The sequence below is a fragment of the Centroberyx affinis genome, unplaced genomic scaffold (assembly GCF_046629955.1).
Source record: "Centroberyx affinis isolate AG114_WGS23_722 - 3 ecotype Tasmania unplaced genomic scaffold, CSIRO-AGI_Caff_v1 ptg000946l_1, whole genome shotgun sequence".
Lineage (NCBI taxonomy): Eukaryota > Metazoa > Chordata > Actinopteri > Beryciformes > Berycidae > Centroberyx > Centroberyx affinis.
Window position 1 is genome coordinate 333,046 of NW_027279520.1, and position 15,960 is coordinate 349,005.

Genomic DNA, 15,960 nt, shown 5'->3' on the forward strand with positions numbered 1-15,960 from the left:
CTAGACAAAGGCCTCAGGCTTCTCAGAGCCGTTGATTTTGATGTAAATCTTGGCGTTGTTTTCCTTGTCCCGCTGCTCTCTGTGGAGCATGTGTCTGTAGCAGACCAGGTAGAGAGGCAGCAGGAAACCCAGCATACTGACACCAAGTAGACCAATGTTGACCTGGAGGACAACAACACCAGAATTAGTGGGCCCTCAAGGCTTAATTTGTGCGTGAGTACGTGTGAGTGTGTGTGTGTGTATTCATACCCAGAACGGGTCTCCCTCCAGGGGTCCCATCATGGCCATAAACAGGGGCTGCTGCAGCAGAGCAAACAAAGCACTGACCAGAGACTGCATGCCTGTTAGACTGCCAAACTGGGAGGAGGGATACCTGGAGAGAGAGGGGAGGGAGACAGGAGATTGGTCAGTTTTCAGCTGCATCCACATATACTCCAAATATGCATGGTTATAATCAGAGGACCTGAATGATGTGTGTGTGTATGTGTAGTTGTGTGGTGTGAGGTTAGGGGGTACAATGAAACTTACACAGCAGCATAGAGGCCTCCAACAGCAGAGTGAATGAACCCTCTTACCACAGTGTGTAAGACAAACGAGGCAACCTGAGGAGAATAAATGAATAGAAAGGAATTTAATGTAAACACAATAAATATTAAGACATTTGGTCAGCTGGACGATCTCACAAAGACCCAAAAGCTATTGTCTCGCTGCCATGACCAGCTGAAGTTATACTCTGTTACTGCTAGGTGTACTAAGTATATGGAAATATCCATTTCAACATACATAAACCGTAACAGTAGTTGCCAACTCTGATTTATGATGGGCTCATAGACTGCATTCAATGTATACATGGTAAAAATCACACCAATGACACCACTGTCAATGCTTATTGCAGTGACTACATGATATACAGCATTCAATGTACAAACAAGTTTAAATGTAAAGATTTAAAAAGAATAAAAGTTGAAAAGTTATATGTTCAAATATGTTCAGCAAAGTGTTTAATGTAAAAATGTGTGAAAATTATAAATAATATTATATATAATAATTGTACTGTGAAAATTTGATCCTGGCCCATGCTTAACCCTGATATCAAACCTGCAGAGTAGCACACTTTTCTGTATCATTTTATTGCTAGATGTTGCAAATGTGAAATATGCCTGAATAATTACACATGGAGACACATGGAGACTTTTACATATTTGGCTGTGTCTGCTGTCAATAGTCTGTGAAATGTTGCAAATCAATAACTTCAAAATGGCATAAACTCAAAAGACATGGAAGGCCTGTGTGTATCTACCACAGCTGATATGGATCACTCACCTGCAGGGGGAGATTGGGCACCAGGCAGGTGATCCCAAATCCCACTAACAGGACGTTAGTGAGGATGAATGCTCGCATGGCATTGGTCACCTTCTGGATCTTTCTGTCTCTGCGCTTTATCTTAGTCTCACCCCTAGTGTTTACAAGGAGCCAGGAGAAAATACAGGAAACAGAGTTCAGATTATACAAGTCTACCGCCTAATATACAAAGCTTAGTTTCTTCCAAGCAATCTGATTGAAATCCCATAAAGCACAGCTAGCTATGCCAGCTCATGTGCAACCAGGGAGCCAGATTAGGTTTTTTCAGGTTTTTATTCTTTTATTCTATTCTTTTTGGTCAATACACATTCGTTGCATAACACCTATAATGTCTTAGCTGTGCCTCGTACCTATAGTGTCACCACTGTACTCGTAATCACAGTAAAGGATGTCCTTATGGGTATTATTTCAATAGTAAGAATCCCATCCAACATGTCCCATTCACTGTACTGGCAAATAGCCATTCAAAATGTCTGCAACTATAAATGGAAAGGGGCTTTAAGGCAATGGATTTCCCTCTCGGTCTAAAAGATGACTAAAATGTGACTCACTTGTTGCAGGGCTCCTTTTCTTCCTCTCCATCATCACAGTCCTTCATCTTCCAGTCCATGATCTGACCAATCACTGGAGTGGTCATCAGACATAGCAGCTGCAGCATGCCAAAGATAGAGGAGTACAGACTCACTGGGGGAGAGAGAACAAACAGAAGGATAAGAAAGAGGAAGAAAGAGGAGAGAAATGTGAGGGAGAGAGGGGTTTGGAGAGAGAGGGGTACAGAAATAGAGGGATGAGAGAGTTAGGGGAGGGGGAGGGTTGGGGGAGCTTATTCTTCCTGGTTAATGACTATGGTGGTCCAGTTAATTATTAGTCCGAGCCAGAAGAGCCATATTAAGGGAAAATAATGGGGGGCACGGAACGGGTCAGGAAGCAAACCCCCGAGAAAGTTTTGAGAAGATAGCTGTTTAAAAGTCAATTACGGTGCCTTTATGAAGGGGTTTCTGCTCAGGGAGTAATGATAAAAGAAAAATGATTCATGTGAAACTCTTCAGATGAAATGTGCCCTTTTCTGGTGCCAAGGGGCAAAGTTAGTTAATGAGTACAACTAATGGAACTTGGTACAGGTTTAGTTTAAAGCTAAATGACAGCTCAAGGACTGGGTCATTGGCAGGTCTATGGGCAACAGCAAAGGTGAGACAAGGTGAAATAACAGTAGATATGAAAAAAGACAGAAATGCTAGTGCATCTAATACAATATTAGAGTTAGATTGTGATAAGAGGCTAAGGTTAAATGCTAATTGTCGTCAGCTTTAAATAGTCTAATACTAAAGTTAATCTACTTTTATACCGGTAGGCCTGTAGTCTTACCAACTTCCATTTTCTCCACTGAAAATGCAATTACAACCAAGTAAGTCCAGTTGGTCTTAAGTCATGAATCATAATGACTGTGTGTTATTGAGCAGTCTATACTATTATGCAAAAACACAAAGCACATCAAACTTGATTTCAGATAAAGCAAAAAAGCCAAACAAAAAACGTATTAATTTAAATTACAAATTGTGAGATTTCATCTGTCTAAGGCTTTCATCAGAATGCACCTCTGTTCTGCATCCATATGGTTAAGAATTACAGCTTCAGCAGAGTTTGACACAAACACACACGCACACATGCACACACACGCACACACGCGCACACATGCACATGCACACACAAAAAACAATATGCAGCACCACACACCTGTGTTGAGGTCTCCATCGCTAAGGGCCTCCAGGATGTTATTCATGGCTCCCATGTAGAATATGAGACGCAGCTGTGTGATGGACATGGTCACAAGACTGAGCATGAAGATGGGGCTGATGATACTTTGCATGAATGACTGGGCTGCAGATAAGGAAAGAGAAGGAAAATGACTGTTAATTGTTTGTGTGTGTGTGTGTGTGTGTGTGTGTGCACATTCTCACTATAAAGTTACACTAAAAAGGGAGTTTTTGGACCATGGTCACAAGCTGCACTCTTACATTCTTCTTTGGGCTTGCACTCCACCTCCAGGTCCATGGTGGAGAGGCAGAGCTTGTGGCCCTCCTTGGTGGCCAGCTCCCTCTGCTTCAGGCTGTTGCCGACACTCAGACGACGCCCCACTGTGGTCACCTGACGGTAGAACTGCTTCCCTGTGATCTTGTGGTCGAAGCCCAGCCAGCTGAACTTGATCTTCACGCTGAGAGAGCGGAGGAGGCGAGAGGGATGAACAAAGGGGAAATAGAGGAGAGAGGATGAGAGAAGGAGTGGAGGAGAGGTCATGGAGGGAGAGAGGAAGGTAGAAAAAGACTCATTAATTTGAAGATATCGTAATTATGAGAGTGAGATAGCTGCATGTCGCATTAAACATGCCCATGCTGGTATTACAGCTGCCATTATGCTAGCAAAGTGGAATATGGCTTATTGTGGGCAAAACTCACCCTAGTCCTGAATTCACAAGTCCTGTGCTCACCAGTGTAACAAAACATTTTTCTGCTGATCCAGCTAAGTCAAAAGTGTGCTCTTAAATTAAACAGAATAGTACATCTACCAGAGTAAAGGGGTTTAGCTGACATTCTGCAACTCAGTTACATTATTCATTAGCAGGCTGACTTTGACCTGGAATTTCACCCGACACTCCTCTGCACATTTTATTGCACATATTGCATAAGAATTCCTTGTCAATGAATTTCAGCCAGGTGATGTCTTTGCAGCGCACAATAAGCCTGCTCTTCACTCCATTAGGTCTGAATCCTTCTCTTTGTGAAACACCTAAATCTCTGGCCACTTGAAATCCGATCCGTCCATATCCTGTTGCTCGTGTGTGTATGTGGGACTGCGTATGTCATCTGTGTGTGACTGTGCATATCTGTGGTACTAACGTGTAGTCCATGTCCTCTGGTCCGGGGAATGGCTCCAGCGGCCAGTTGAAGAAGCAGTTGAAGAAGACCAGGCCAGCACAGGCTGCCCACACGACCAGGATAGTGATGAAGGGAATACCGAAGTCATAGATCACCTGTGCACGACAAAACACGACAAATAAACACCAAATATACAGAGGAAGACCAGAGGAAAATTCATGGATGGTAAAGTGGCATGGTAGTGTGACACAGCTGCAAATTCTAGTGCAAATAGGCTTGACATATTAGTTACTCGCTGCAATGATCAAATACTAAAATACCATGTGGATGAATGAATGAATGAACCAGTAAAGAAAGGAGTCATCTACAGAAAACAAATATTCATATAATAATATTGAAATATTCATTCAATAATCCAATAGGTATGCAGTGCAGGTGTGTGTGGATGTGTGCTTCCTAGACCACAGGGAATGGGTTTGCCTTGTCACAGCCTTGTTAGGTATCAGGGTAATTTAGTGTTTGTTACCTTGACACCGGGGAAGGTGACAGCTGAGGAGGCATAGGAACCAATCATCAGGGCGATGAAGGTGGAGCGGAGGTCCCCAAACATGTTTGGCAGCTAGAAAGCGAGGGTTAAAAGAGGAAGGAAGTGGCAGAGAGAGAGAAAGAGGGACACAGACAGACCAGTTAACCTCTGAGTTAATTATATCATCACAGCCCTGTTCTCCTTTTGCCTGGATCTGCAGAAGGAATACTGCAGAAAAACACAATAAAGTGATACGCAACACCAGTACCAGCAGCAGAAAACAGCATAACATAACACACGCAGCTGTCTATTACGTGACACAAACACATAGAGCTGAGGAAATCCAATCTATACAGCTGAAACAGTCAGAGGGGGTGACTGGGTGAAGGACATTTAGGGACAAAAGAGAGGCAAGAACAAGGTAGGTGGAGAGAGTGGTGCTGGGTCTGATAGAGTGGTGATAGCTCATTTTCTCCCTCTTTCAGACACCATATTCCCCTCTGAGGAAAGAGAAAGAAGAACAGAGAGTTGGGAGAGGAAACAGAGAAAACAGGAGACAGGGGGTGGCAAAATGTCCAATTACAAAAGCATTCATAAGCTGCTCTATTTTTCGAGAGACTGAACAACAACAAGCACAGTCAATTACATAAGGCTGGGGAGACAGAAAGAGGTGTGTGTGTGTGTGTGTGTGTACAGAAGTGAGAGAAAAAGTAAAGTAAGTAAGCAAAATTACTCTGAGAGTAGTTATTGTCATTCAATGGGACACCAAAATTATTTCCAAGCAACACAATCTGGAAGAACACTTTGAAAAATGTTAGAATAGATTATTGACAAATTAGATATTCATTAGTAGCTGCAAGGTTTATTGCATCTCATCTCGTCACCTAAGATTGATTTCATAAATGGAGTTTCAGGCTATTGGAGGAAAAGTGGCGCTACCTCTCTACTGGACAAGGTCGGAGCGGGAAGGTGACCTGACTGCTGACTTCGGCCCCTGAGGGCCGCTGATTATTACCCAACATCCCTCTGACTCAGACTCAGCTGGGAACAAGTGGCTGTAGGCCTCAGGTGGAATCATGATCAAGGAGTCAAGGAGCAACATAAAGTCTAATGATTAACCTGCTACCGAGGTTTTAAAAAGCATAGCAAGTAATGAAGAAGGAGAAGGAGGGAAAGGGGGTATAAGAGGTAGAGAGAGGGGCTTTATGTGGTTTTATGTACAGGCCCGGGGGACGCCCATGGGCTGAATCCTCCTCAGAAAAAAACAAAGCCCTAACTCATGGTTTTACTGCACCACTGACATTCGTGTCGGTGGCAGCAGCTAATGGATACCCAAACAAAGAATAAAAAACAAAGTCAGAGATTTAGGTAGAAGTAACAAACACGACATATGAGATGAGAGATCTAATAGCCTGTGGTGGTATAGCGAAGGGACAATTTACTGTGAGATTTAGTGGTGCAGCGCCCCTCTCTAGTGAACGGCATCACCATGGCGCAGCCCTGGACTCCTGTGTGGGTCACTGCAGGCTGAACCAATGGGAAGGGGAGGGACTGGGAGGATGAAGAAGAGCAGGGAAAGAATGCAAAGGAAGGGTGGAAGGGGTCAACGCAGTGAACTTGTGTGAATCCCAAAGGCCCTCTGTTGTTCAACTCAAGATGAAGCCCGACGGCAATGCTTTATTTTTTGCACTTTAAGTATTCATATATGTTGTTCCTGTGGCATCGGGCCTTGACTCTAACCTGTGATGTCACACCATCGAGACAGGCGCTGCTGTATGGAAAATGACAGGGAGACTGACATTGTGAACTCTTTATGATTATATTTCTGACTGCATTTCTTTCTTTTTCTGTTTACTCTCTACACAACTGCAATTATTCCCTTTTGAGCATGTACATTAAGTGTGTGTGTGCATGTATGTTTGTGTATGAAAGGCAGAGAGAGAGAAAGACACACACAGAGAGACAAAGAGTTTAAAAGACCAACAGTTGCTATGTTGTTCTTATTGAAGCACAATGGTGAGGGGATGGGCTTGAGGGTGGCAGCAGACACAGCAGAAAAGTGATAATGAACCATCGCTTCACTTTTCCTCTCTTTCTCCCGGCCCAATCACTCCATCCCCCCTGCTATCCAAAGCTGAGACTCGTCCTGTTGTCCGCAGGAACACAGAGTGCAGTGTAGGCAGCCAAAAAAACAGACCCAGAACAGGAGACAGGGTGGAATGCCAGAAAAGAGGGGAGGGAGCGGGCGAGCAGGCGGGGAGCCAGCGAACTATTAAACACAACCAATAACGGAACAGGCACAGTGAGACGGAAACCTGTGAAGATAGAAAATGTACATCTGGACAAACATAATGTGCGGCAGGTGCAAAGCCTCTAGAGCAAGAGGGAAACACAAGCACACACGCACACACTTACTGTGAGGGAGGTGAAGGTCATGCACATGCCCCCAAAGCCGTTGAAAGTCAGGGCGATGAAGATGAGGACAGAGAGTTCTGCAAATGACGCAAATATTACCTCATCAGACTCTTAACAAACAAACTACTGCGTGCCAAATAAAACACAAGCACTCTTCAGATGGACACTACTCACCATTGGGTTTGTAGGCTCCATATGCAATGAGTAGACAGGAGAATCCAAAGCATGTACTAAAAAGAAAGAAAAATATTCATGTCACACACATAATCTGGCCATTTCAGCTGGTGGTTCCGATCCTGGGGATCAGGACCCCCCAGGGGGTCACAAGATAATTTTGGGGGGTCCCGAGTTGATTTATGTACTATACAAGTTTATTTTCATGTGTATTTTTTCAGATTTTTCTCTAATTTTTGCTTTTTTCTTGTGAAATACTTAATAGTTTTCAGCCCCTAGGCCTCCCTTGATATAATGAAACAACCTGAAAAGGAGAAATCATCCTTTGCAATTGTGATGGGGGGTCACGAGTAGGAATCACTTCATTTTAAGGGATCACAAGCTAAAAAGGTTGAGAGCCATCGATTTAAGCTACAACCTCCCTCCCTCCCTCTGTTCCTTTGCTCCATCTCAACCCTCTGTCTCTTCCCTGCCTACCTGCCCAGCAGTCGTAGTTTGCGAGGCCCGTATTTATCCATGACGATCCCCAGCGGCAGGGTGATGGCTGACAGCAGGAAGGAGCCGACGGTGAACGCCAGGTTCAGCATCTCGTCCTGTTCCTTACAGATCAGCCAGCCGTTCATCCTCAGGGGCCCGTCCATAGGGACCAGGGGCCTCATCTCCACCCCGTCTCCCAGGCCCACTACAGCACCCTCGCCATCGGCCTCGTAGTAATCGGCGTACTCGTCGTCGGCTGCCGGAGTCACCAGTGGCAGGGACAGGTTGTAGCTGGAGCTGTTACCTGAAGGGCAGGATGAAGGAAGGAAAAAAAGAGATGAGGTTTAACTCTTGCACCCTGACTTTCCCCTTAAATTTTCCCTTAAGTAGCTTCAGAAGTTAGAAAAAACTCTTTTTCCATACTATACAACAATGTTATATACATATTATGTATCTGCTTGTTCCAACGCTTCAATGAAGCTATAGCTGCTTATACTGAGTGAAATATTCAAACCCAAGATGCCATTTTTTTTATGGCTGCACCATTACATGAAATAGAAAACTTCAGATGTTTCGTGTATCATTTTATACCCATTTCCCTGTAATTCAGCATGACATATTTGGTATCTTTGGAAACCTTGGGATCTTGACTAGAATTTAAAATAAAGTTCTGTGGGCTTGAACAAAGCTTGGCTGCTAAATATGTGTAATGATGATCCCACATGATGGACCCTAGAGTATTAATGTCAGATGTATTTATGAGCATGTCCGCCCACCAGCTAAAGCCTCACACAACCTGACATTAGCCAAGAAATTCGACAGTTTGTTGGTTGAGAGCACAAGTGGGAAATATGTTTGGAGGGTGCTACAGTGTGACCATTTTCCTCAGAAGTCTAATTTTATCATGCACGTGAACAAACGTCATGCACAGAGGTGGAGAGGAGTGAATAATATATGACCGTGTGAGTTTCAGCTGTGTGCTCAGTGTGTGCTGGGCGCCACAGCTCCTCGTCAGAGAGATGCTGTTTCAAGGTGACAACTCTGTTTATTCACAGGATCCTGATATATCAAGAGCTAGTGGTCACATGTGCACTGAACACGTGCAAGGTTATGCACTCACACACGTACACACACACGTTCTAACTAGAGCTCTATGTATAGCTCTATATGCCAACATATCTCTATGCACAGTCATTAGTCCTTGACTGACCACTAAAACTGACCAAGCACAAACCAGCCACACCTTAGTCTCGTGCTCAGTAGAAAAAAACACACCACAAAGGGGGGGAAGGAGAAATGCAGGGAGGTAATCTGACTTAAAGTGCTGCCCTGGCATTATTCATCATAAAAACAGCACAATAAGCACAGGGCAAAGTTAACTAAACTCACATACACACAGGTATGTGGGCAGTGGAAGTAGATAACAGCCGAGGAACAGAGATACCGGTCTTTATCTATGATTTGTGTGTGTGTGTGTGTGTGTGTGTGTGTGTGTGTGTGTGTGTGGCAGGTGAGGAAGTTTTTGTAACTATTTAAGTACTGATGTCACACACTTATACACACACACCACAGTTTATGGCTCTCTCAATCCTGGTGCGAGATTCGTGACCCTTTGAAATCTTAAAATTTGTCCTTTATTTATTGTCAAGCCTTCAAGCCAAATGGGGTAATATTGCTTGTTAAGTTTCACATAGTCACAGCTTCTATCATGTAAAATCTCACGGGAATCTGTGTGATGGCAGACGGAAAACACACCAGCGGAAAAACAAGGAAAAATATTTTTTGCCCCTACGGGGTTTGAGCGAATAGAAAGACAAAAGTCTGTTGAGTGAGATGCTATGTGGAGGAGAAGATCAAGTGAGGAAATTTAGTGGAAATTTTGGATCGGAAAGATGGATGCTTCTTGGCAGGATAGATGTGTTTATGTGAGAAATGAGCGATTGCATCTTGGTCATGTATTGTTGGATGGCTAAATGGCTTATATACTGCCTATTTCCCCCATAACCTACCACCTCTAGACTCTCAGAATTGTTCTCTGCTCTGTCTCCTAAACAGATGTTTCCTTGATTTCACTCCTTTACACCTCTATATCAACTCCTACTTCCTTGTAGTCACGGGAGGCAAGCATGTGTTGCATCCCTGTGTGAAATGCCATGACGTGCTTCATAACAAAATGCCAAAGGCTTCCTCTGGAAACCAGTTCAAACCCTGTCACATACTAAGGAGAAACACGGACGTCAGCAGCTGGGTGACACAGGATAAAGTAGGAAAAGAAAGGAACCAAAGTATTGGACACAATGCTTGTGTCCTATATGGTCTGGTATTGTGTACAGCAATAAGACTGGATTGGATTGGACTGGGAAAAATGAAGAGTTTCTGTGAATGGCAAAGAGCCACTGAGCTGATTGTTCAGAGAAATTACGCATCCATGTTATCTCGTGCCTCATCCACAACCTCTGATTAAAATAAGCTTAGCACCAATCTAACACTATCAGCAGATGCACCCTGGCCAGATAGCAGAGAAATGTGTGGGAGTCCGTGCCTGTGGTTTGGACTGGCACTGTTCAGACACTGCATGCCTACCCCACTCTGATCATGTGTTCCTTACCTGCATTAACTATGAGATACACCTGATGTATACCAAGCTGATGAAGTTCTCAGACAAATTAAAACCATACAAGGCTGTGAGAGGATATCATGAAACATTTAACTGAGAAGTGGCAACAAGGGGGAAAGGTAATCAAAAGAGTCCTGAAACATATCATTGGCAAATGTGAATAACAGAGCAAGATGTGGTTAATGTAGAAGGTAATGTGAGGAATGGCGAAAGGAACAAAAGGGCACAGAGGTCTTGTTTGCATTGTGATTCCATTCCATTTTTAGGTTAGATATTTCACAAAATCTGATTCTGAAAAGCTGCATACAATCAATTCTAAAAAGACTTACAAGGATTTATGATGAACAAAAACGTCTAGGGTATCTAGGGGCTTTTTTAAACTGTGTCCAACAATGAGTCAACACTGTCACACTCGAGTGCAAAAAGACACAACAAATACTTCACATACATGTTGGCAATATACCACCACAACCATTTGACCAACACATCCAAGGTGAGGCAGCAATGCTACTTGTTCTGTGGGTTAGAAGAACTGGTCTCCCACTTGGCGGTGCAGAGCATCATGGGTAATAGGCCCTTAGTCTCCTTTCCATATTCAATATTGTGCCAACTGATCTACCCTCGTAAAATGCTGCCTCAGTCATTCCTCACCCCCCCTACACGTGCACTAAAGCCTAATCTACACTACACCACCATTACAATTTCTTTTTTTTTTTTAACTCAGCTCCACCACCAATCTGATTTCTACTATTCATCACTTTGCTATCAGTCTACCACTTCTACGCCTCCCTGTCTCTACTGTTCACCTTTATCAGTGAACTTTAAACCTCCATATATACCAGTAATAAAATCCCTCTGTGGACCTTTCTGTCCCTCTGTCACACGTCACATGGCTGAGAGGAGCTGAGCTGGTGCTGCTGCCCTCTCCCTGTTACATCATCAGAGCAAGATAAGCTGGCTGTGTCAGCGGTCCTGGAAGTCGCCTATAGAAGTGGATGCGCAATAGTTACTTGAGTGGTGAGTCTGCTTCTTTGCAAGCGCCTTACAGAAAACAGACTTGTGTGGAACGTCGGCCCTCTGCTGTTACAACAAGTCTAGGATTAGCCTTCAGTGTTATTTTTGTTTTTTAAAGCCTTATGGTTGAATTTAACAGTACTAGTGATGCAGTGTTTCTCCTGAATGGCCAGACTGTCAGACAAGTCACTGAGTGGAATTTGGTTGGGGGAGGGTTGGGGGATTCTGCATCCACATGTAGATTAAGGAGAGTGTCCCAGATAAGAGTTAAAAATACTCCTACAAATCACCAATCAGATAAATCAATGTGTGTAAACTCACAAGAATATAGGCTTGCAACTAATGAGACAGAAAAACATGAATCCGACTGAGAGTATACAATCTGTGGGCTCAGCACAATCAGGACAGAGGCTCCGCACAGCTTCACCTAAGGTCCAAAGAATAAGTCTGGCCTATTTCCTTTCTCACATTTCCTTTTGCTTAGTCTCTCTGTCCGCTTCTGTCTTACCAAAAACATGTCCTGACTAGAGCCATTGTGTGCATCAATCCCACCTTTGTACTTAAAAACACAAAGCACCTGCCTTACTTTGGTCAAAGCGCGGGACAGGAGGAAAGAGAGAGCAGAAGGGAGTTGACTTGAGGGGGGATAACACAGATGTCTGTCTTTAGATTGGAGAGAGAGAAAACTTGTAGATTCCTTCCCTGTTGACTCAGACAGAAAAATCCAGTTCATCAGTTTTCAGCAAATCAATCCGTCTATCAGTTCCCTCTCAGCCATCTCTTTGATTTAGTTGGAGGTGCTGTTAGCAAGTTGAAGCACCCTAAGTGCAGTGGGAAGAGGAGGACAGTGGAGCTCCACTCGTTTACTCTGGACCCCTCCACCCTCCCCACCCCTGCTCTCTCTTTGATTTAACTGATCTAATTTAATCTCCCGAGTCCCTAAAAAAAATCCCAGGGCCCCTTTGGAAGACACTTATTCTTCCTAGAGAATAGGAGAGGTAAAAAGGCAGCAGTGTTGAGTTACACTGAGTTTAATGGGCTCGCCCATTTGAGGCATTCCAGACATGTTCAAACACTGATAGCACCACTGGTCTTTAGATGAGGACATGTTAAATAAAACTCCCTCCTACCTTCGCCCTAACGGCTGACCATGGAACCGTTCAGGAGACAAGGCGGGATGGGTCCCCATGCCTCTGGCATACAGTAATCCACGATAACTACTTTCCCAGATTACATCTGCTGACATCCCCCGCTGGGTGACCTCATCAAACTAGCAATTTACAAAGTGCTTCACAATCAAGACAAACAAAAGACACAGAGATGGGGTTACACAAGAAAAGAATAGAACAGAGGTAGAAACAAAGACATGGGGGGGTGGGGGGATATGGCTCCTGGTTAGGTTAAGGGATAGAATGGGTGAGGGCAAGATATGGAACAGGTTACAGGTTAATGACATGAGAAGTATGGGCTGAAAATAAACACTACAGACTGTTACTACATGGTCCTTTTGGTCCCACAGGAATATAACAGTTGCAACTCACCCTCCTCGTTGCAGAGGTAAGAGTAGAAGCCTTCTGACTTGAGCATGATGAGGAGCGAGCCCCATCCCAACAGCACGGCGGAGAACAGCAGATTCTCGATGACAGCGGTCACTGCCATCCACCAGCGCCTGGCAAAGGCTGTGGCCAGGGACGGAGCCATGGTCGCAGGCAAGAAGTGAAAGACACAGTAGGGGAGGAGGAACCAGGAGATAGAGATGAAGAGAGAAAGAGAGGGGAAGAGGAGTAAAAGCGCAGAGCAGGCAGGTAACGCACAGAGAGCAGCGAAGAAGGGAAAGGTTGGAGCCCTCTCTGTCTGGCGCTTGGGATGAAGGATCGCTGATCACTGATCTGTGGAGAGAAAAGCAGCAAGAGGAAGGGGGAGGTTTTTCAGTTAGCCTATTGCTGAACTCTCTGAAGGAAAGGAAGGGTCAGTTCCTAACACTGTAAGATCATAAGATAAAGCCACTGAACTTTGAACCTACCTCAAGGTAACTGACTGCATGGAATGAAGTGAAAATGAACCTGTGTTATGCCTAATTGTGGATTATGCAGCTATGTTTGCTTCATAATTTGTTTGAATAACTTGATTAATTGATTTTCTCTCTTTATATCAGACACAGATGATGGGTAAAGATGGCTAAGATGTTCCTCATAACATAACTAACCAGTAGTGACAATTAATAGTAAATCATTAACATAGGAGGAAGACCTTTCTAATGCTGAGACAGATAATTACATCACATTATAGGCACAAAGCTGCAGAACCATCTATTGTGGCATTACAGAGTTTCTGCTGTTTTGGGGAAAAGGCAAACTGGTCCAAACTGGACTCAGCGAGAAAGTGGGGCTCTCTCACCACCCCCTCATCCCATGGCCCCTGTCTCTCTCCTACACAACCCCTAAATGTCCTCTCAGGCCCATCGAACCGCAACTCTTCACTGCAATTACTGTGGTGCATCCAAAACATAAAGGAGCTGCCAGACAGACAATAAACAAATAAGCGTACACATCATCTCTCTCTCTCTCTTCTCTCTCTCTCTCTCTCTCTCTCTCTCTCTCTCTCTCTCTCTCACACACACACACACACACACAGACACACACATAAACACACACACAAGCTTCTGATCACACCAAGAAAATAAATCTAAGCGTAGTTGCAAATCCCATGGAGAATAAATAAGCAAGTACATAAAATAGATAGGCCAATCTCTGTAGATCAGTCTCTCAGTTCATTAAAAAATATCATTCTCATTATTAATTCAACATTGCATTCTCTACAATATAAAGGACATTATTAAAACGTATCCAGGAGAATTGTATGACCTCCATACCTTTCTGTTAACACACTGCATGCACCATCCACAATCCAAACTTCTCTTGATGTGCTCCAGGTGAAACTGGTCCTCAGTTGGCTTTAAATGACTGACCAGTATCTGTGAAAAGCCAGATTTATAGTGAGGCGGACCTCACACAGCGCCCCCTGCTGACCATTGGCTGTCTGATATCCGCACCTCTGATATTTGGATAGTAACCTTTTATAATACGATAGTAGGCTCTTACATTGTCTTTCCTAAGGGATGAGAGATGGAGATAAAAAAAAAGAAAAAAAGATGAGGATTAGGGGTTAATTTTATCACTGTCGCTATGCAATGGGAAGTATGAAAGTGCTTCTACTGGGTGATAGCATTTCCCCGGCTGGAGGCGACTGTAAAGGGTTAATCAAGGCAAACAAAGTCGGTTCAAACAAAAGGGACTTGATAAAGATGATTGGTGAATAGCAACAGTGCTAACTCCATACTGTCTCAATCAATAAAAGGCATTGATAACGGGAGGCAGACCATTGAGCTGTGACTCAATGACACTTGCTTCAGTCTCAAATCTGGATAGTTTGCGTAACCTGGCTACCGATAACAACCATGAAAAACATGTCTGTTGTGACTCAATGATGGGACATGACCTGCTGGGCTAGGCTGTGTAGCCACGGAGTTTTCAGTCTCAGGTGCAGACTATAGGTCTATCCTTGAAAAGAAAACAAACCGATTATGTCGCTGCAGTGGCGTCAATTAAAGGCATGGTAGGTATGGTACTGGTATTGTTAAAGTTAAAGCTATTTGTCACAGTAATACAATTTCCCACCAAACCATACAAACTCGGTTATATCGCTCACATTTCTGGGGATACGGTGATCAGTTACCGATGACTGACAAAATATGATTAGTTGGTCAATGTGCTAATTTATTAGGCGTAGCTCACCAAAGTATCTTACACACAAGGCCTACAGAGTCCTAATGCTCCCCTGATGTGATTTTAGATAGGCTTTTGAACAGGTTCCTGGATTGATCTTTGGTCTCCATATAGATAAAAGATCAAATTAGGCTAAAGTATGTAACCATACCCAAATGACGCCCAACTATACAAGTGAGTGCGCACTTCCCCAATTATCAGCTGGTTGGTTCCTTGTGCAGGATAGCCGGCATAAGGCAATACGGACACAGGAAGACTTATCACCTTATTTCACCAATATAGAGAAAAAACTGCTCATACAGTTTGAGATTATAAACGTATACCATTAGGGAAAGCTGTGCGCCATAGGCGGGTTGTTGCGCTCTTCTGACTGTGCAAATGGTTTCACCTTCTAGAAACTGCTGACCTTCTCGAAATTTACACCTTAATAGGCCTATTTTTTCTTTTTCTTTTTTTTTTTTTTTTATCGGTGAGGGTTAAATTGTCAGCAAACGGAAACAAAGGAGGAGGCAGCAGCAGGATTTTTAATCTAAAGCCTTATCAATGTGCGCATTGATCACTGAGCGACCATAACAGGAACAGTCATTTTATCTAAATAACACTGATATGGCAATTTGTAGAATTACTGTGATCAATGTCTTCTGAGATCAAAGGTGAATACCACTCTGTTTTAAAATTCATACTAGCTATTCATCTGGTCATGTGCTGGACAATTAG

At 43.6% G+C, this 15,960-nt stretch overlaps 1 protein-coding gene across 1 annotated transcript; it reads right to left on the reverse strand.

Annotated features, from left to right (window-relative positions):
• Window positions 1–13,159, reverse strand: slc43a2b (solute carrier family 43 member 2b). The gene is made up of 14 exons (XM_071521960.1): window positions 13,000–13,159; window positions 10,774–10,798; window positions 7,828–7,974; window positions 7,351–7,406; window positions 7,177–7,253; window positions 4,762–4,854; window positions 4,257–4,390; window positions 3,363–3,574; window positions 3,097–3,240; window positions 1,914–2,046; window positions 1,324–1,456; window positions 529–602; window positions 250–373; window positions 1–162 (listed from the first exon to the last, which is right to left on the reverse strand). Exons 1-14 carry the CDS (start codon window positions 13,157–13,159, stop codon window positions 1–3), a joined length of 1,674 nt encoding a protein of 557 aa, XP_071378061.1.
• Between the last annotated feature and the right edge of the window lie 2,801 nt (window positions 13,160–15,960).